Source organism: Leptonotus elevatus, chromosome 9 (genome assembly GCF_054856555.1).
Source record: "Leptonotus elevatus isolate MCC_2025b chromosome 9, RoL_Lele_1.0, whole genome shotgun sequence".
Lineage (NCBI taxonomy): Eukaryota > Metazoa > Chordata > Actinopteri > Syngnathiformes > Syngnathidae > Leptonotus > Leptonotus elevatus.
The window spans coordinates 1496261-1517653 of NC_141247.1; the positions used below are offsets into that span (position 1 = coordinate 1496261).

The window sequence follows — 21393 nt, forward strand, 5'->3', positions numbered from 1 at the left end:
CGCTACGGTGGTGAGCCCGGTGATTGTGGCCCCTTTTTACACCACTGCTCTATTATTTTTTACCAACAACCTGAGACATACCCTAGCGATAATGCTAAGGTTGCTTATATTATGAGTCTCCTGACTGGCCGGGCAGCTACTTGGGCGATGGCGATTAGCAAGTCCCGGACGGATCTCCGGTTGTCCTGTTAGGTTTTTTTTTCCGATTTACGCCGTGTTTTCAACCACCCTGTTAAGAGACGGGAGGCAGGGGGTCGGCTGGTGGACTGTGTGCAAGGGAACGGCACCGTGGCCGATTATTCAATTTCTTTCCGTATGCTGGCGGCGGAAAGTGGCTTTAACGAGCCATCTCTCTGTTGCCTTTTTCGCCGAGGACTCAGTTCTAAAGTTAAGGATGAACTTTCTCTTCGTGATGACACGAACCGTTTGGAGGAACTTATTACACTTGCTATCCGCCTGGACATTCGTCTTCGAGAGAGGCGACGCGAACTCCTTTAATAGTGTATTTTTTTTAATTATGCAATATATTTTGTTTTTTTGGAGGGGTCCATATCTTGGAAATGTTTTGTGTTGGTGGGTTTTCAACTAATTTATCATCACATTTGGGAACTCAACTATGTATTTAGAAAGGTTCAAGGCACTGATGCCTTTGGTGGGGCTACAGGAGGGCTCCAAATATGGCTACAGGACAAAATGGCCAATTTGGTCCCCCTACTTCAGGCTACTGGTTGGCCATGTGGACACATGATTATTAGAGTGAGCTTTTACCCCATAAAAAGTTGCCTTTGATCAACATTTGGAGCCAATAAAAACGTTGATTATCCAACTCCTTCACTATGAAATAAGCCTTTGCATATGGTAGTATTTTTGCCTTCACTATGAAATAAGCCTTTGCATATGGTAGTATTTTTGGATAATTTCTGAAAAATCCTAAATCCGGAAAGTAGGTCAACTCTTGTTTTAACTGCCTATTCATGTTTCTGGTATAAAAAAAAAACTCAATTGTTTTATTTCCTTGACAAACTATGGTTCTTTTACAACATTTGGGGGCGCTTTAGGCATTTATATAATGAGTGAAAAGCATTTTGATAGTAAAGATTGAAAGGTATATTCTATGGAGGATTTAATTTTGGTCAGCTACAACATTAAAGGTTTGGGGAGTCCAGTAAAAAGAAAGAAAATACTCAACTAACTTAAAGCACTTAAGTGCTCAATTGCGATGTTACAAGCAACACACTTAAATGAAGCAGAACACCTGAAATTATAAAGGAATTGGGTGGAACAAATATATTGTGCATCTTATGAGGGAGGGAGGAAAAGGGGGGTCGCTATTATAATAAGGAAGAATGTACCTGTAGACATGACAACTTGTAGTCAAAGAAGTCGCCACTAGGATTCACAAGTGTTTTTTCTGCTCTGTGACTTTTGCACCAAATTTCTCGCTACAGATTTGTACTTGTAGAGTTCCGTGATTTGTACTCATAGAGAAGAGGGTGGGTTCTGGAGGATTTGGGCGGGCTAAAGCTCAACCTCATTGGTTGAGTGAACGACAGTGGGTTGATCTCAAATGACGCCACGTTTTTATCATTAATATGCACAATTCCGAAATTCCAAACAAACAGAGTAGCCACACCAGTTAACGCGTCATTTTGGAAGAAGAGGACGTCCCAGGCGTGAAAATTTCAATATGGTTCAATATACAAACACCATGTGGAACAGCTTAAACGTTGGTTGACATGCAGTGCACTCAAAGTGGGCAGAATGAAAGAAGTTTTAGTATGAAGGTAAGATTTATTGTACGATCATAGCTCGTAATCCGGTGCTAGCTAGCTCGTCTCAATTGTCACAAAAACTGAACACATTGAAGTCACGATTTTCATTTAAAGATTTGAAGCCTACCTTTGGACTGTGACTTTCTGTCCTGAATGCATTTCCTTTTACCTGGGCCATTTGTATTATCATAGCTGAGACAGTGTAAACATATGATCAATAGCTTGTCCCTGCACTTCTTTCATGTCTTCAAAAACTACCTGTATACTTGAACTGAGATATATTAAACTCGACACCCTTTCATATGATGTGAGTTCATGACATATTTGCCGTTTTTATTTCAAAATCCTATAATGTACACACAGTATCCCATGTTGTTGTTAAAACAAGTTTTGCAGTGAAATTCAAATGATCATTCTTAACACTTGTAAACATACACATTTGCCTTCAACACTGAAGCCAAATATAAATAATACAAATGGAAACGTTTATGAACAATGTCTGTGTCTATCAGTATTACCACTATATCTGATATTAAGATGTGACAAAATCTTCGTTTTTTTTCTGGCTAACAAGATAAAACTAAACATTTAACTGATTACGTATAATGTCAGTGGCTGTGTTTTGATAATGACCCAGCTAGGAAGTTATGATTCGTTTTTATTGTATGAATATGCTGACCCAACCATTCTGTTTGCACAGATGTAGAGAGAGGTAGTTTTTGAAGACATGAAAGAAGTGCAGGGACAAGCTATTGATCATATGTTTACACTGTCTCAGCTATGACAATACAAATGGCCCAAGTAAAAGGAAATACATTCAGGACAGAAAGTCACAGTCCAAAGGTAGGCTTCAAATCTTTAAATGAAAATCGTGACTTCAATGTGTTCAGTTTTCGTGACAATTAACATGAGATGAGCTAGCTAGCACTGGGTTACGAGCTATGATCGTACAATAAATCTTACCTTCATACTAAAACTTATTTCATTCTGCCCACTTTGAGTGCACTGCATGTCAACCAACGTTTAAGCTGTTCCACATGGTGTTTGTATATTGAACCATATTGAAATTTTCATGCCTTGGGATGTCCTCTTCTTCCAAAATGACGCGTTAACTGGTGTGGCTACTCTGTTTGTTTGGAATTTCGGACTTGTGCATATTAATGATAAAAACGTGGCGTCATTTGAGATCAACCCACTGTCGTTCGCTCAACGAATGAGGTTGAGCTTTAGCCCGCCCAAATCCTCCAGAACCCGCCCTCTTCTCTATGAGTACAAATCACGGAGCTCTACAAGTACGAATCTGTAGCGAGAAATTTGGTGCAAAAGTCACATGCCTGGAGAGCAGCAGAAAAACCACTTGTGACTCCTAGTGGCGACTTCTTTGACTACAAGTTGTAATTTCCACAGGTACAAATCATGACTTTTACAGATACAAATTTACACTTTTTTCTACAGGTACAAAAAAATTTGTACAGGTACAATTTTTTTTTCTATAGGTACCCCAAAAAATGTACAGGCACAATTTTTTTTGTTTTTTACAGGTGCAAACCACGACTTCTACAGATACAAATCTATACTTTTTTCTACAGGTACAAGTTACTTTTGCACCATATTTACCTCCATAGCTCACCTCATTTTCACAAAATATTATTTCTACCTCCTCCTGCATCACTCCTCTATAGATATGAGATGGTAAAAAAATGAGCCCCGACGACAGACTTGTAAAAGTCTGTGGCCCTGACATGCTGAACCATACGTATTTACTTCCGCAAACACAACGTTGTGAGTGACGTTGTATCCTCTGCGCATGCGGGTCACTTTGGGGACGCTAATGCGTCACAGCAGACAGACTGAGGTTGCAATTAATAGGTAATGTGAACGCTTACTCAAAAAAATCGGATTTCACAAAAAATTTGGAATTAACTCTTTGACCGCCATAAACGTCATAAAACGTTTAGCATAAACCTAGGGAAGGGCGCCGAGGACGTTAAAAGACGTTTACTATGTTTTTTTGTTTTTTTTTGGAAACGGGTGCAGGAAAGCCTTGGGCAGCTGTGTTGAAAGTATCAGGCAGATCTGGTTAGTAAAAGACTTGTTTTGGCCCCTAGAGGGCAGCGATGACTCTCTTTGCACAAGGTTGGATGGGCCGCCCACCGTGGGCGTCAGTAGAAGACGTGAGGCGGAGCTAGAGTGTTGAGGAGACATGGCTGAATAAGCCACAATGGCTGACCAAGCAACCGGTTGCAAGCAGCTCACGCTTGAGCATTTTTTTCAAAGACGGAAAGCATCGATCAATACTAAAAAGCGCATTGATGTCGACGATGATGATGACTCCGAGCTTGACGCCAAAGTTGGAAGCCTTGACGCGACTGTTATGATCACGTAGTAAGCCTCACCGGCTAAGAGCGGCTAGCGCTGCTAAGGCCGGAAAACGCGCACAATAACCGGGTACTTCTACACAATCGGACATTCGATCGGGCGATGGAGAGTTGGCATCGACCAATGCAGATTGATGATGATGATGATGGTGAATCCCGAGGTTGACGCCACAGTTGGAAGCCTTGACGTGACTGTTATGATCACGTAGTAAGCCTCACCGGCTAAGCGCGGCTAGCGCGGCTAGCTCTGCTAACGCCGGAGCTGCACATGCGGACATTTTGTCGGACAATGAAGAGTACCCCGAGTCCAATGCATATTCATCGGAGGAGCGGGTACAGTCTGATCACGGAGAAGACACTGTTTCTGGACTACGATGCCACCATGAATGGAGTGGATAAAATGGATCAAAACATCTCTTACAACCCGGTTTAGCAACTGAAGGACATAAGGAAACGAGACGTAACACTACCGTAACGAAACCGTAGCATGATCCTGATATTAGACTTGATGGCAACACACACTGCAGTATATACTTGCTATTCCCCGGAAAAAATGGCCTGCAAGAAAGTGGAGCACGCGAAGAGGCAATCTGTTGTGCAAATGCTGTTGCGTCTCCTTGCACGCAGGAGAGTGTTACAAAAAGAAAAACTGTCGTTGAAACATCCACATATTTGTAAATAGCACCACAGTTGCACACATTTGTAAATAGTTTGCCAAATTGTTGTCAAATTGTTACACTGTTGAATGTAAATAAATGTATTTTGCTATCAAAAAACACTTTTTCATTCTTGGTGGTAGTGTTTTATAGAAGTAAAGCACTATTTAGGTGTTTGTGGCATCATTCATGGACAAAAAGAAGTGTAAAATTCACTAGAATGCATGAAATAATATCGTTTCACTAAAAGCTTGATTCCTCCGTATTTTGGTCCAAAACAGGCGAAATTGGGTGAAACTAACCATTTTCTATTGTTGATTACTAAAGAACGGAATAAGGTAGAAACAAACTTTTTTTTCTGATGAAAGATGAAAGTCCAATCTTTCATTTGGTAGTACGTGTGTTTCCATAGTCCGAACAGAACATTTTCTGTGGACCTTGAAAGATCAGTCAAAATGCTTAAATCGGCTGGCACTGACGGCATCCCTTTTCTGAAAACGTCTGGCAGTCAAAGAGTTAAGCATTAAGACCTGCAGTGTGAATGCAGTTTATATGCTCCAAATGAGGACTGCTCACTCTTTTTTAAGAATATGGCAGCCAAATTGACAGACAATGGGGAGGGAACCATTGTGGTTGGGGGGGATTATAACTGTGTGATAAACTTGAATGTGGATAGACTTCCGGCTGGAAAGGGATTTAGGTCTAAGAAATCAGCTGCGGTTTTGGGAATGATGGATGAATTGGGCTTGATTGATATGTGGCGATTTCATCATCCCAGGGAGAATGACTACACATATAGGTCCCATGTGCATGGGAGTTGTGCTCGTTTAGATATGTTCCTTGTTTCGAAGGCTGACGTACATAGAATGATAGAGTGTGAAATAGAACCAATGACCCGAAATTGAAAATGAAGTTAGATCAAGAAAAACAATTTAGGTATTGGAGACTTAACGTTTCAATATTGAGTGATCCCCGGACCCAACAAGAGCTGTGTGGTAGGCTGAGTGAATATATGGAGTTAAATGATAATGAAGAGGTCACTCCATCTACTCTATGGGACGGTGCTAAAGCTGTTGAGGGGACATATCATCCAGATCACGTCAAGATAAAATAAAAAACAGAGGGAAGCTAAGAGATTGGCATTGGAGACTGAAATTGAGAGGCTGGAAAAAGAACACAAAAAATCAAGTAGACAAGACACACTAAAATCGTTGAATCAGGTTGAGACAAATGTTGGATGATCTACTTACCTACAAGGCAGAGGGGATGCTCAGATTTGCAAAAAGGGAATATTATGAGAAGAGGAATAAAGCTAGTCGGCTATTGGCTTTCCAGCTCAGGAAAGCCCAGTCGAAACGTGTGGAATTACCTCTCTAACGAAAGAAATAGCAGAGGTGTTAGCTGCTTATTATAAAACGTTAAATGAACGTCAAGAAGTATTGGGGAAAACTTCTAGATTTGACTAAATTGAATAGTCTATCACACACTGAAGCTGAGATGATGTGTTCCCCTATAATAGAACATGAAATAATTGATTGTATTGGTAAGTTAAAGAACAATACTTCTCCGGGCGTTGATGGTTACTCGGGAGAGTACTATAAAGTTTTTGTGATGGAGCTGGCCCCCATTTTATGCCGGGTATATAATTATGCACTTGATGTTGGAGATCCCCCTAAAACCTGGCCTGAGGCAATTGCTACGGTTATACATAAAGATAGAAAGGATCCTTCTCAGTGCATGGGATTCCGGCCGATAAGTTTGCTCTGCCAGGACATACAAATTCTGACCTCTATCTTAGCGGATAGAATACAAATACACACTTAAAAATTTATTAATTCTGACCTAATGGGTGTCATCGCTGGCCGGCATGGAACCAGCAATGTTAGATGTGCACTGAATCTATTGACTCTAGCCACAACCAGAAGGGCTCCAGCAATTGTTCTCAGCCTTGACGCTGAAAAAGAGTTTGATAGACTAGACTGGGTATTTTTAGAGCAAACATTGGCTCATATTGGCTTTAATAATAAATTTTTGAGTTGGATTAAAGTGTTTTATACAAACCCATGGTCGAGAGTTAGGGTTAATTGGCACTGTTCCGATTTTTTTTAAGTGGGTCGGGGACGAGGCAGGGGGATGCACTTTTACCAGTTTTGTTCGCGCTTAGCATTGAGCCTCTCGCACAAATTATTAGAAGCAACCCCCTTAGACAAAGGAGTAAGTGATGAGGGTAGTCACCAACGTATGTATGCAGACGATATAGATATATTGCTATTTATTGAAAACCCAGCCCCTCTCGATTCCAGCTCTTGTACAAAATCTCAACGACTATGGTCTAGTGTAGGGTTATAAAGTCAATTTTAATAAATCAGAAGCGATGATGGTGTCAGGTACATGGCCTAGTCAACTTGATGACATTGTGTCTTTTTGGACCACTAATCAGAGTTTAAAATACCTAGGAGTTACTCTCACCCCTCAGGTTCTAAAATTATGCAAGGCAAACTATAATAAAATATTTGAGACGTTTAGAAGTGATTTGGCAAGATGGGATGTGCTTCCACTGTCCTTTTTGGGTAGAATGGAGGCTGTTAGAATGAACCTGCTTTCCAAAATGTTGTTCCTCTTTAAATCCCTTCCAGTTGGTACGACTTAAAACCTTCACTCTTGGAAAAAAAATAAGGGTGGACTTGGACTTCCCAATATGAGGTATTATTTTTGGGCATCACAGCTGGCAGCATTTGTAGCTTGGATTACAAATGACCAGGAGTCAGGCTGGGTAAACATAGAGCAGAATTCTCTGCCAGGTGTATCTCTATCAGTTCTAGTGTTATTGAACAAGCGGTCATAGCAGAAACTGGAAATCAAGAATGTATGGGTGAGGCATACCTTAAAAGTGTGGTCAACAGTCCAAAAAAGGTTTAAAGGAACTACTGCTCTTTCATGGGCGATACAGATTGCGGGTAATCCGGATTTTCCTCCCTCAATGACGTATTTCACATTTGCGAGATGGGGGAACAACAACCTCAAAGTTTGTGACCAGTTATTTTGTGACAATGTTTTACAATCTCATATCTCCAAGACAAATTTTCCCTGCATCAAAATGACATGTTCAGGTATTTTCAGATTAGACATTATGTCAAAATCTATGGGGACTGGAATATTATTAAAAACTCTACGTCAAACCTGGAAAATTATTTTATCAAGGTAATTAAATTACAACTGCCTAACAAAAAGCATGTTTCCCATATCTATAGGGCCCTGCTACTGGACACAGTAGACAATACTCTCTGTATTAAAAATAAATGGGAACTTGAACGGAACATTGTTATTGAGGATGGAGAATGGGGGGGGGGGGGGGGGGTATGCTTGGGCTCACATAAGGGTATTAATAGTAAATCTTGGAAGGAGTTTGACTGGAAGATGAAGACAAAGTTCTTTAGGACTCTCTTAGTGGTCTCCAAATTTGTAGATGGACCAAATATAATATACTGCTGGAGAGAGTGTGGAATGGTTGGTGATCATTCACACATATTCTGGGACTGCCCAAAATTACTCTCTTATTGGAAACGGGTTAAGAGCGAGATAGATAGTGCTTTGGGATTAGATTTGTTATTATATACACATCCTCTTAACTCTTTGACCGCCAAAAACGTTTAATAACGTTTAGTAAAATCCAAATGAGTGCCGCCAAAAACGTTAAAAGACGTTAACTATGTTTTTTTAATGGGAACGGGGGGAGGAAAGCCTTGGCCAGCTGTATTCAAAGTATCAAGCAGATCGAGTTAGTATAATGACTATTTATGGGTACTAGATGGCAGCGATGACTCTTTTTGGACAAGATCGGGTAGGAGTCAGTAGTCGAAGGAGTAAGGTGGAGCTAGAGTGTTGAGGGGAGAATGGCTGAGGAAGCGAAAATGGCGACCGGTTGCAAGCAGCTCACGATTGAGCATTTTTTTCAAATACGAAAAGCATCGACCAGTGCTAAAGAGCACATTGATGATGATGATGGTGACTCCGAGGTTGACGCCAAAGTTGAAGCGTTGACGCGGCGGCTTCGACCACGTCGTAAAGCCTCACCGGCTAGCGATGCTAACGCCGGAAAACGTGGTGCACAACCGAGCACTTCTGCACAGGCGGACGTTCAATCGGACGATGAAGAGTACCCTGAGTCCAATGCATATTCATCGGAGTGGGTACAGTCTGATCACGGAGAAGACACTGGTTCTGGACTACAATGCCACCATGATGGAGTGGATAAGATGGATCAGAACATCTCTTACCACCCATTCACGCGGAAAACATTGAAATGGCACAAAAAATGTGTTGCCTATCTATTTCAAATATGCATGTTCAATGCATATATCCTCAACAAAACAAAAAATCCTGGGAAGTGCCAACACTTTTTGGAGTTTATCCGGCAGGTGGTGAGAGCGTGGCTGTTACCACAAGACAAGGAGGAAGAGGAAGAGGAGGAGGAAGTTGTTGCAGGTATAGGAACTGAAGGGCATGAGGAAGCCAGACGTAACACCAGGTCACCGTATCATGATCCTGAGAGTAGACTTGATGGCAACATGGCCAAAAACACACTGCAGTACATACCTGCTACTCCCCGGAAAAAAAGGCCGTCAAGAAAGCGTAGGGTCTGCACGCGAAGGGGCAATCGCAGTGAAACTAATCTGTGGTGCAAATCCTGCTGTGTCCCCTTGCACTCAGGGGGGTGTTACACAATATACCACACAAAAAGAAAAATTGTGTAGTTGAAACATCCACACAATTGTAAATAGTAACACATACACACACCACACATGCACAGTTGCACACATTTGTAAATAGTTTGCCAAATTGTTTCGTCAAATTGTTACACTGTTGAATGTAAATAAACTTATTTTGCTATCAAAAAACCCTTTTTTATTGTTGGTGGTAGTGTTTTATAGAAGTAAAGCAAAGTTTAGGTGTTTGTGGCATCATTCATGGAAAAAAAAGTGTCAAATTCACTAGTGTATGAAATATCGTTTCACAAAAAGCTTGATTTCTACGTATTTTGGTCCAAAACAGAGCATTTGGGTGAAACTAACCTATTTTCTATTGTTGATTACTGAAAAACGGAATAAGGTAGAAACTAACTTTCTTCTGATGAAAGATGAGAGTTCAATCTTTCATTTGGTAGTAAGTGTGTTTCCATAGTCCAAACACAAAATTTTCTGTGGACCTTGAAAGATCAGTCAAAATGCTTAAATCAGCTGGCACCCACATATCCTCTTTTCTGAAAATGCTTGGCAGTCAAAGAATTAATGACTGGTTGAAAAATGGTGACAATTAAATGGAGGACACCACAATGACCTACAGGGGCCCAATGGAAGCAGAAACTTAAAGCTGCAATATGGAACTTAATATGAAATCAATATGGAAGAAGTACTGTACATCATTCTGTACTCTGCAGGCAGCTCTTTCCAGTTCACAACACCTGTTATTTGTTATTGAATATCTTTGTAGATCGTGTCATTAACAGGGACAGCACCTTTCCATTTTAAATGCCACTCTTGGAAATTCAAGCATTTTAAAACATGGCTCAAATGCAAGTACTTGAAAATTTAGGAATAACTCACAATTAAGTACTCAAACTTTTTATTTAGGTGTAAACAAATGAATAATGCATCACATGCAATCGAAAACAAGTGGTGATATAGTGTAATAATACACAAATAATTTGACATTTTTAGAGAAAATTAACCTGTGGTTTTGTATGAGGAAGTCTGGAGTAGCAGAGAAGTATGTTCAAGTGGTGCAGGACATGTATGAGGACTAAGACAGTGGTGTGACGGAGGAGTTCAAAGTGGAGGTGGGACTACATCAGGGATCAGCTCTGAGCCCCTTCTTGTTCGCTCTGGTAATAGGCAAGATGATAGACAAGGTTAGACAGGAATCTCCATGGACTATGATGTTTGCAGATGACATTGTGATCTGTAGTGAGAGCAGTGAGCAGGTGGAGAAGCTAGAGGCGTGGAGGTTTGCCCTGGAAAGGAGGGGAATGAAGGTTAGCCGTAGCAAGATGAGGTATCTGTGTGTGAATGGGAGGGACCCAAGTGGAAGAGTGAAGTTACAGGGAGAAGAGACCAGGAAGGTGGAATTTAAGTATTTAGGGTCAACAGTCCAGAGCAATGGAGAATGTGGAAAAGAAGTGAAGAAGTGTGTGCAGGCAGGCTGAAACGAGTGGAGAAAAGTGTCACGTGATGTGTGATAGAAGAGTTTCTGCTAAAATGAAAGGAAAGATTTATAAAACTGTGGTGAGACCTGCAATGTAGTTTGTAGTCTGGAGACTTTGCCACTGAAGAAAAGACAGGAGGCAGAGCTTAAGGAGGCAGAGATGAAGATGCTAAACGCATACCGGTTACTTTTACTAATTACAAACACTTGCTATACTTCTCAAGTATAAAAGTAAATCCTACCTGCTATATCCAGTCGCGTCCTCATGTCATGTCATAGTTTGGCATTCATACCTTTGTCTTCATACCCTTTAATGGTAATATTGTAACGTCTTGCAAGAACGCCACCGGCAAACGGTTGGAATGTCACCCTTTTATTTATCTTAACAAACGCTACTGTTGGCCGTAGCCGACGCTGGAAAATAAAATACAACTCACGAGGGGCTAGCAGAAAAGCCAAGAACACACACAACCAAGCCCGCAAGTAACGTTTAAGGCTTTCTTTGAATTGTTTCCCCGTGTGAGGAGCACAGTGGTGGTCGATTAGAAGAACCAGGAGGATGGGAATAGCCAACATGAAGTCAATTCAGAACATACTTGTTGATACAAATGAGTCATCGCTTGCTGTACGCACCTGTAATTATAATTGCAATAAAGGGCATTGAAAGACTTAAAAAAAACAAAAAAATTAACTGTTCATTTTAGGTTATGCCTGCCAATGTATTTTTTGTTTTTCTCGCAGCGGTCGCTGCTCGAGCCCTAATAATAATTTCTACAAATACAACAGGAACCACTTTGCGTATCTAGCACATGACATAGACACATTACACTAAAAACAAATTATCAGTTTTGTAAGTTGCAATACACTGATTTTGTTAAAAACTTATAACGGCTGTTGTGTCCATACTATTGTATGCTTGCAGGCTCCACCCGCTAGAGGTGGTAGAGTGGAATGAAGGAGGAAAGTGAGAGAGTCTGGTTTGGGGGAGCGGGAGAAGTAAAGAGTAAAGAAGGAGCGAGATAAATGCCGGTGTCCTTGTGTTTCATTACTCACTGACAACAACGGGCAGTGGTGGGCAGTCTGTCAATAGCGACGGAAATTCCATTAGTCCGCTACTGATGGACTCCCCTTTTGTTGGCGAACTGATGACTTATGGAAACATTGAAACACTGACAGACTAAGCACCAACAAAAGTAATTTTTGGGCCGTCACCCAAACCATCACTAACCCCAGTGGTGGGCAGTCCGTCAATACCAACGTAGAGTCTGTCAGTCTGCCACTGATGGATGCCCGCTTTTCTGGCAGACGGCTTAGCGATGACGAAAGCGTGGTTAAGATAATGATCACGGACTGATGACTGATGGACTGGGCCGACCTGAAATAATGACAGACTGGCGAATGACATAATGGACCGGTGACATTTATTGACACGCCCACCACTATTTTGACAGAAAAACAGTTATGTGTCAGTGTAATTCACAGTGTGTCCTTTTTTTCTTTTTCTTACAGCATTCCTATTAGACAGGAGAAGTCGATGTTCCCGGCGTGTGGTTCTGAAAGAGGACTGCAGCTCTCTACCAGCCATAAGCATAGATGCATACACAAACATCAACCTCTATGCTGTGAGTTACACCTCGCATGTGTCATTGCTTTAGTTGTGCGGTGGTCAGTTACTGTACTATTGCTGCTGCAGTGTGTCCTGGTATGGTGGCTGGCTTGACGCATCTTCCCAACAGTAGTGAGGACAGTTTATATTCTAGCTCTAGCCAACAACATCAACACATTAGCCTGAAATCATTTTCAGTTGCTAACTAAGGACGCCAATTAATTACGCTGAACTTCTATAATACCACACCTGTTGCCAGAGTTAGCGGCTAGTGGCTACCTGCCTAACTGCTAGGAGAGTGCCTGATATTTGGCTGAAAAGGATTACTTTTAAAAATCAGTTTAATGAAAATGACAGCACACTATGATGCTGACACCATGACACAGTTGCAGTTCCTACTAACAAACCAGGCTTACTCAAATATGTTTTAGCCAGCAAAATTGCTACTGTGGTTTTGGCGTAATTTTGTCTCAGCACAAAATCTCACTGTTTCTAGAAAAACTAAATACAGTTTCTGCTTTGCAAAGTTTAAATTTAAGTAAAAATTGTTGTCTAAATATGAAAAACAGTTGATTGGTCATTAAGTGAAATCTGTTACATTTTCTTCTGCATTCATACACTCTAAAAATTGATTAGTTAAAAAAAAACTACCAATCTAGTTAAGCTCATATTGGCTTGATTAACCAATAGATTGGTCAGACATTGACCATTCCGGGTGGTTACAGGCATACCAATTTTTTGGTTAGCGAAACAACAAATGAAAGAAGAGAGAAAGTACATTTTGATAGAGCACTTGGAAATATCACCAATATAAATTGGTTGAAAACACCTACCATTCTAGAGTGGTTGTTTTAACCAAAGGATCTGTCGGACACACCTTTTTCTTTGTCAAATTAACAAATCTGTTTTTAGAGTGTAATAGTTTTTTTTACCAAGCAATTTTTTATTTTTATTTTTTTTGAGTACGCAAGGGGGCACAAGCCAGTGTCTTCTTGTGCCGGTCCCAAGCCCGGATAAATACAGAGTGTTTTGTCAGGAAGGGCATCCGACGTAAAAACTTTGGCCAAATCAAACATGCGAATCAAATATATGACTTCCATACCGGATTGGTCGAGGCCCGGGTTAACAACGACCGCCATCGGTGCTGTTGACCTACAGGGTGCCGGTGGAAACTGGACTACTGTTGGTCAAAGAAGGAGAGGAGGAAGGTGTGTTTGTAGGAGGAAAGAGAAGAGGAACACCAAGAGTCTAGGACTTAGAGTAGGGACTTTGAATGTTGGAACTATGAAAAGGTAGCGAGCTGGTTGACATGATGCAGAGGAGGAAGGTGGACATATTGTGTGTTCAGGAGACCAGGTGGAAAGGGAGTAAAGCTAGAAGTTTAGGAGCAGGGTTCAAGTTATTCTATCATGGTGTTGATAGGAAGAGAAATGGAGTAGAAGTTATCGTGGAAGGAGGAGTTTGTTAGGAACGTCCTGGAGGTAAAAAGAATGTTAGATAAAGTGATGAGTTTGAAGCTAGGAATCGAAGGTGTAATGATCAATGTTCTTAGTGGGTATGCGCCACAGGTAGATGTGAGCTGGAGGAGAAGGAAAACTTTTGGTTGGAGCTTGACGAAATGATGCAGAGCATCCCTAGAAGTGAGTTGTCATTGGTGCAGACTTCAATGGGCACGTTGGTGAAGGAAACAGAGGTGATGAGGAGGTGATGGGCAAGTTTGGTATCCAGGAGAGGAACGCAGAAGGACAGATGGTGGTTGACTTTGCAAAAAGAATGTAAATGGCTGTCGTGAATACTTTCTTCGAGAAGAGGCAGGAACATAGGGTGACCTACAAGAGTGGAGTTAGGAGTACACAGGTAGACCACATCTTGCGTAGACGGTGTAATCTGAAAGAGAGCATATGATTGTAGTGTGTAGCATGACTCTGGTGGTGAGGAAGACAAAGATGGCAAAGGCAGAGCAGAGGATGAAATGGTGGAAGCTGAAAAAGGAAGAATGTTGTATGAGTTGAGACAGGCTTTGGATGGTCAGGAGGTGCTTCCAGATGACTGGACAACTACAGCAAATGTGATCAGGGAGACAGGTAGGACAGTCCTTGGTGTATCATCTGGAAGGAAAGGAGATAAGGACACTTGGTGGTGGAATGAGGAGGTGCAAAAGTAGATCCAGAGAAAGAGGTTAGCTAAGAAGAAGTGGGACATTGAGAGGACTGAAAAAGTAGACAGGAGTACATGGAGAGTGGAAGTAGGAGTACCTAGGTAGACCACATCTTGTGTAGATGGTGTAATCTGAAGGAGATCAGCGACTTCAAATAGTGGTAGGTGAGTGTAGCCAGACAGCATAGGATGGTAGTGTGTAGGATGAGTGGTGGTCAACCCCAAAGACGGCAAAGGCAGAGCAGAGGACGAAATGGTGGAAGTTGAAAAATGAAGAGTGTTGTATGACTTTCAGGAAGGAGTTGAGACAGGCTCGTAGGGTGAAAGTAGAAGTGGCAAAGGCCAAACAAGGGGCTATACAGGTTGGCAAGGCAAAGAGACAGAGATGGGAAGGATGTGCAACAGGTTAGGGTAATAAAGGATAGGGATGGAAGTGTGTTTACAGATGCCAGTAGTGTGATGGGAAGATGGAAAGAGTACTTTGAAGAGTTGATGAATGAGGAAAATGAGACAGAACAAAGAGTAGAAGAGGTGATTGTTGTGGACCAGGAAGTAGCAAAGATTAGTAAGGATGAAGTGAGAAGGGCATTGAAGAGGATGTAGTGTGGAAAGGCACTTGGTCCTGATGATATACCTGTGGAGGTATGGAAGTGTCTAGGAGAGGTAGCAGTATAATTTCTGACTGGGTTGTTCAACAGGATCTTAGATAGTGAGAAGATGCCTGAGGAACAAAGGAGAAGTGTGCTGGTGCCCATTTTTAAGAACAAGGTAGACGTGCAGAGACTACAGAGGAATAAATCTAATGAGCCACACAATGAAGCTATGGGAAAGAGTAGTTGAAGCTAGACTGAGGGCAGAGGTGAACATTTGTGAGCCGCAGTATGGTTTCATGCCAAAAAAAAAAAAAGAGTACCACGGATGCAGTATTTGCTTTGAGGATGTTGATAGAGAAGTACAGAGAAGGTCACAAGGAGCTGCATTATGTCTTTGGAGATTTGGAGAAAGCTTGCGATAGGGTGCCCAGAGAGGAACTGTGGTTTTGTATGAGGAAGTCTGGAGTAGCAGAGAAATATGTTCAAGTGGTGCAGGACATGTATGAGGACTGTAAAACAGTGGTGAAGTGTGCTGTAGGTGTGATGGAGGAGTTCAAAGTGGAGGTGGGACTACATCAGGGATCAGCTCTGAGCCCCTTCTTCTTTCTTTCGCTGTGGCGATCCCTGAAGGGGAAAGCTGAAAGGAAAAGAAGAAGACTTGAATAGTTTAATTTTAAGTAGGACTCCCAAAATGTGTCATAGCTGGAGCCCTAGACAAAGATATAAGCTATACATACAGTAAAATGCAGTTTTAGATTTGGTTTTCTTCTTTTCCTTTGGGCTTTTCCCTTCAGGGGTCGCCACAGCGAATCAGTTGCCTCCATCTAACCCTGTCCTCTGCATCCTCTGCTCTCACACCAACTACCTTCATGTCCTCTTTAACTACATCCATAAACCTCCTCTGGTCTTCCTCGAGACCTCCTGATGGCATTTGGAACTCAGCATCCTTAAGCCAATATACTCACTATCTCTCCTCTGGACATGTCCAAACCATCTCAGTCTGGCCTCTATGACTTTATCTTTAAAGCCAACATGTGCTGTCCCTCTGATGTACTCATTCCTGGTTCTATCCATCCTGGTCACTCCCAAAAAGAACCTCAGCATCTTAATCTCTGCCACCTCCAGCTTGGCCTTCTGTCTTTTCCTCAGTGGCACTGTCTCCAGACCAAACAACCTGGCTGGTCTCACCACAGTTTTATAAACCTTTCCTTTCATTTTAGTTGAAACCTTCCTGGTCTGTTCTCCCTGTAACCTCACTCTTTCACTTGGGTCCCTCCCATTCACACACAGATACTCCGTCTTGCTACGGCTAACCTTCATTCCCCTCCTTTCCAGGGCAAACCTCCATGCCTCTAGCTTCTCCTCCACCTGTTCCCTGCTCTCACTACAGATCACAATGTCATCGGCAAACATCATAGTCCATGGAGATTCCTGTCTAACCTTGTTAACTGTCCGTTACCATAGCGAACAAGAAGGGGCTCAGAGCTTCCCACTTCCACTAAATTGGTGATTTTATTTATTATGTAGTGGTCCCTCGCTACTTCGCGGTTCACTTATTGTGACTCACTCTATCGCGGATTTTTATCCCCCCATTTTCAATAGTGAATACCCCATAAACTTATTTATTTATGCAGCTATTTTTGTCCTTTTTGTAATATTTGAGTAAATATAAACAGCCCTTTCTTTCATTTAACACAGTCTATTACACTTTTAATTAGGGATGCTCCGATTGGTCGGTCACAGATCATGATCGACCGATATTCATGAAAAAGTACGTGATCGGAATATTTGGTCAAAGCCTTTCATTCCCAAGCAAAAATCCATTCATCCGCAGGTCATGCTTTGCAGCCTGCCTGGCCTGAGAGACCAGACTCAGGGCAATTGCGGGAAGTTGAACTCTTCTTCCGCCACCCCTCGCTTTACAGAGCGGGCGGCCCGCAGCCCCGTACGCGCGCGGCAACACAGAGAAAAATTAATGCTTAAGTGATTGGAAGATTCCATTAAAATGTTAATGGTAAATTAACATAAACTTTGGGAGTGATATAAATAATGGCGTGTAAATAACGAATATTTACACACAAACACAGTGCAAACACATATACACAGGTAAGATAACACTACTCACAGGCACAATTATTTTCCCGATTTGTGAAGAACGAGTTATATTAATACAGCTCAAATGCACCATTCATCTGTCTCAGTGACTACGTTTATGTCATGCAGGCAGTAACCCTTTTAAAACGGAATATTGGCAATATTTGGGTTTTGTAAGGCCATTTAAACACGTGCAATAACCCCAATAAGCTCTTATAAGACCCCTGGGTTACCCTTTTCATAACCTAATACTTGTTGATATAAATGCATTAGGAGTACGGTGCATTGTTTTTCGCTGTGCACATGCTCTGTATTCTGTTCTTCGTCTTCTTTTCTTCTTCTTCGCTTATTTGAATTCGCAAGTAATCTTGGTCTATGAAATACCGACTTTTATGCGCAGCTCCGTCCGTATTCGCTAAAGGAGCCTTGCTTGAATACTATGATTTCTCAGCGGCATTTACACGTTATTTTGTGTCTCTACGGCGAAAACACCACTGTTTGTGCCTATATACACATATATACAAGTATATAAGTCCATGCTTCTGGCGTGTAGCCCACCGGAAATACTCAAGCCGGTGTAAACAAACTTGACGCTCGCAGCAAAGAACCACACTTCTAGAGTGAGGATGAAACTGACTACGTTATTTAGCGTGGTGAGTGACATAAATATAATGTATTTTATTGAACTAGAACGTTAAAAGCGGAAATGACGTTATTTCAGATTTAAAATATTTATTGTCATTGTCACAAAGGAACAACGAAACTTCATTTGGAGCATGCATACATCAGAGTTGGTAAAGTGCAAAATCCCACAAAATAAATACCCATAAAATGTATGTAATTCGTTGTCCCCACATCACGGTCTGACCGTGTAAATTGTACAATTAGTTATCACATGAATAAGCACTTTACTTTATTTGCTGCAATGAAGAATTGCTTCTGCTTGCAATGAAGAATGCTTGCTTCCACACACATAGTCAGATTAGGACAGCCTATTTAAGATGACTCATGCAATGAAGAATTGCTTCTGCTTGCAATAAAGAATATTTTGCTCTGCTCCTACATAGCATATTAAGGTAGTCGTATCTAACAGCTGATTAACAGGAGATGACTCATGATGACTACAAGAAGAACATCCAACCCAGCGGAATAAATTGAGCCAGTCCGCTAAAGCGCCTGTTGTCTGTTAAGAAATTATTGCAAACTTGACCACACATGTACTCAGCACTTACATGCACGCACACACACATAGACAAACAAGTACACTGTGTCCCAACTATGCTGTTCCCCTCACCTCCCTGTAGAGTTGGAGCACCCATGTAACCAACGACCGCCCTAAAAAAATGAAAAGAGAGGGCTCGGCAGAGTGTGCTTCAGAGCGGTAGCTCGCTAGCTTGTGAAAATGTACAAGGTGTCTTCTCTCCTTCATTGTGTTGTGTTTTTTTTTTATGAATGTCAGTTTATTGAACCTGACAGAACGGGATATTCCAATTGAGCACAAATGACCATGTAATCGAGAGTAACTTGGTCTGCCACACATGTAAACGTGTTACCTAAATTTTTTCACAAACCAGAATTCTGACCTTAACCCGGATATTGACTGCATGTAAACATAGTCAGTGTAAGTGTGTACTCCACTGTGAATCAAACCGAATAGTTCCACTTTAAAATCTAACTGTCCTGGAATAATATCACAACCAGTGTATCAAGTATCGAATCGTCTTATATTGGAGAGATGTTCACCCACAGAAACTATGAGAAAAAAAATTTGAATTTGAGAGGAGGGCAAATACATTTTCAAGCCGCTGTTGCTACAATCTATAATTTTAATTTTGGTGTGTGAATATTTGTGATAGACTGATATGGATTTTTCAATCTCAATACCGATACCAATTATTAGTAGTCAAGGACACTGATAACCGATATTTCAAGCCGATTTTCATTTGCAGTAAAAAGAGAAAATATTAGCGTCCCCCCCAAAAATTCTTTAAATTTTAACATGGAAAGCATTAACAGCTTTGTTTAAAAATTATGACAAAAATTGCAGGGATCTTTCATCAGCATGTGTTAAGCTAAATTAAAAACTAAGCAAGTAAATAGTTCCCTAAAGTTTTCTACTGTAAATTAAGTTCTCAAAAATGTCATCATCATTTCTTAATTTATTTATTTTTTAGAGTTCCTAGTGTAGCATAATTTTTATAAAGTGGAAATTTAAATAAATCCATAAATTAAAGTTCCTTGTATCTCACAAATGCATCTGAATGTAGCAAATTTTGGGTTTCAGTCAGGGTTCGTAAAAGGTTTCAAAAGATCTTCGCAGCCCGGCCGATAATTGGTCTATCCCTAGTGAACACAATGTGTGAATTTTAGTGTTTGTTTTTGTGTGTTCACGTGAACAAGCAAGCGACACACTGTCATTATGTTATTATTATTATAAATTTGTATTTTGTTGTTACAGGGGAAGAATGAAGGTGCCTCTGTAAGTATGCCCTTTTTGTGTTACTATGAAAAATCACACTACAAAATTGTGACTGCAAATGGGTAAAAATGTTGCTATATTTGTAAATCTAGAAATTGATAAAATGTCAAAAAACAATCATTAGCCTGTTTTACACAGAGACCCCACAAAATGTTGCATTAAAGCCATAACAGAAGATATGGCATTTATCTTCCTTTGCCTTTTCAAGGTTCTCACGTCCTGTAGCACTGTAAAAAGAATTTACCAATTTTGTAGGACAAGAAAATACTGTATATGGAAATGAAAAACCTGTAAAACGTTTGGGAAATGCGTAATGGAACAGTGTGTAGAATTTAGCGCTATCTAGTGGTGAATTAATAATTTATTCATTTTAAAAATTCACTATTGATTTCAATAACGTGCAAAAAAGTATGTTCTATCACTGACATCAGCGTACATTTTTTTATATACTCGTAGGTCTAGCAATCGTTAATTATATTGCGTAGCTAGTGTCGGACCCAGTGCTTTTACTAGCTTCTCCCGCTATATGTTCTTGTTAGCCACTCCGGCCTATGGCTCGGTCTAACTCCTGTTAGCCGCTCTTGTTAGCTGCTCTAGCTAACTCCTGCTTGCTCGTTCTTTCACCGTTGCTCGTCGGGGTTCTCACCTTGCTGCTCATTCACTCATGCCAAATAAAAGTTGTTGCTATGTTTGTAAATTGTGGTCTCTCTGAGTCAGCATAATGCATGTGCTTCGAAATGCACACGCTTCGTCCAGAGATGAGCTATCTGCCGGGGACATGTAGTACCGTACTGCACTTCGACCTCTTCCATCAAACCGTTCAGTTAGCTCCACCTTGACTGAGCGAGAGTTGAGTGTTTGTAATTTTCGATGCTCTATAATGTATAAAAATACGCCTTTGGCATTGAATGAGTTAAAAAAGAAAAAGAAAAACAAAGGAAAATATTGCTTAACCTCTGTGTGTGATTCTCAGGTTGTTCCTGTGGAGATGGCTTCACTTGTGTTGCAGTCTTTAGTTGGCACTCAAAATGAAGTCATGATCAGTGAAGAGGAAAACATGAAGCCATATCTCATTAATCCAAATGTTTGCTCAAATGTTGTGTTGAAGGTGAGTAAAAACTTTTCGACTTTGATAACAGGTACATTTTTAAAATGTATTGTTTTTTGTTTCCTCAGGTTGCATATTTGGTGAAGTACAGCGAAGCAGGCCAAATAGTGAATGCTGCAGTACATCTGCTGCTTGGAAATGTTCATGTAACACCACTTACCTTGGAACAGGAGTTCTCTGTCAAATTTATTCAGGTATTATTTAAGATCAGTAAGCTGTTTTGTTTTTTTAGCTTAAACAGGTGTTATTCACAAAATAATAAAAATTTTGTTGCCCTAGGCCAAACGTGGCGGTATTGGTTTTTATTTTTCCAGTCTCGGGGGCGCTAATAGTATTTTGCCGGGCCCAA

General features: G+C 40.9%; 1 protein-coding gene across 3 annotated transcripts in view; it reads left to right on the plus strand.

Moving 5' to 3' along the window:
* Nucleotides 1–21393, plus strand: part of LOC147167833 (tectonic-1-like) — a 96097-nt gene that overhangs the window by 32733 nt on the left and 41971 nt on the right. For all 3 annotated transcript variants that reach the window (XR_015095979.1, XM_086085050.1, XM_086085049.1), the window contains exons 6-9: nt 12517–12629; nt 19916–19936; nt 20910–21044; nt 21113–21238. Coding sequence is in view for 2 of the 3 variants with exons in the window: in XM_086085050.1 (XP_085941176.1) it covers nt 12517–12629; nt 19916–19936; nt 20910–21044; nt 21113–21238 (395 nt within the window). In the remaining variant the exon portion in view is untranslated. The remainder of the gene's footprint in view (nt 1–12516; nt 12630–19915; nt 19937–20909; nt 21045–21112; nt 21239–21393) is intronic.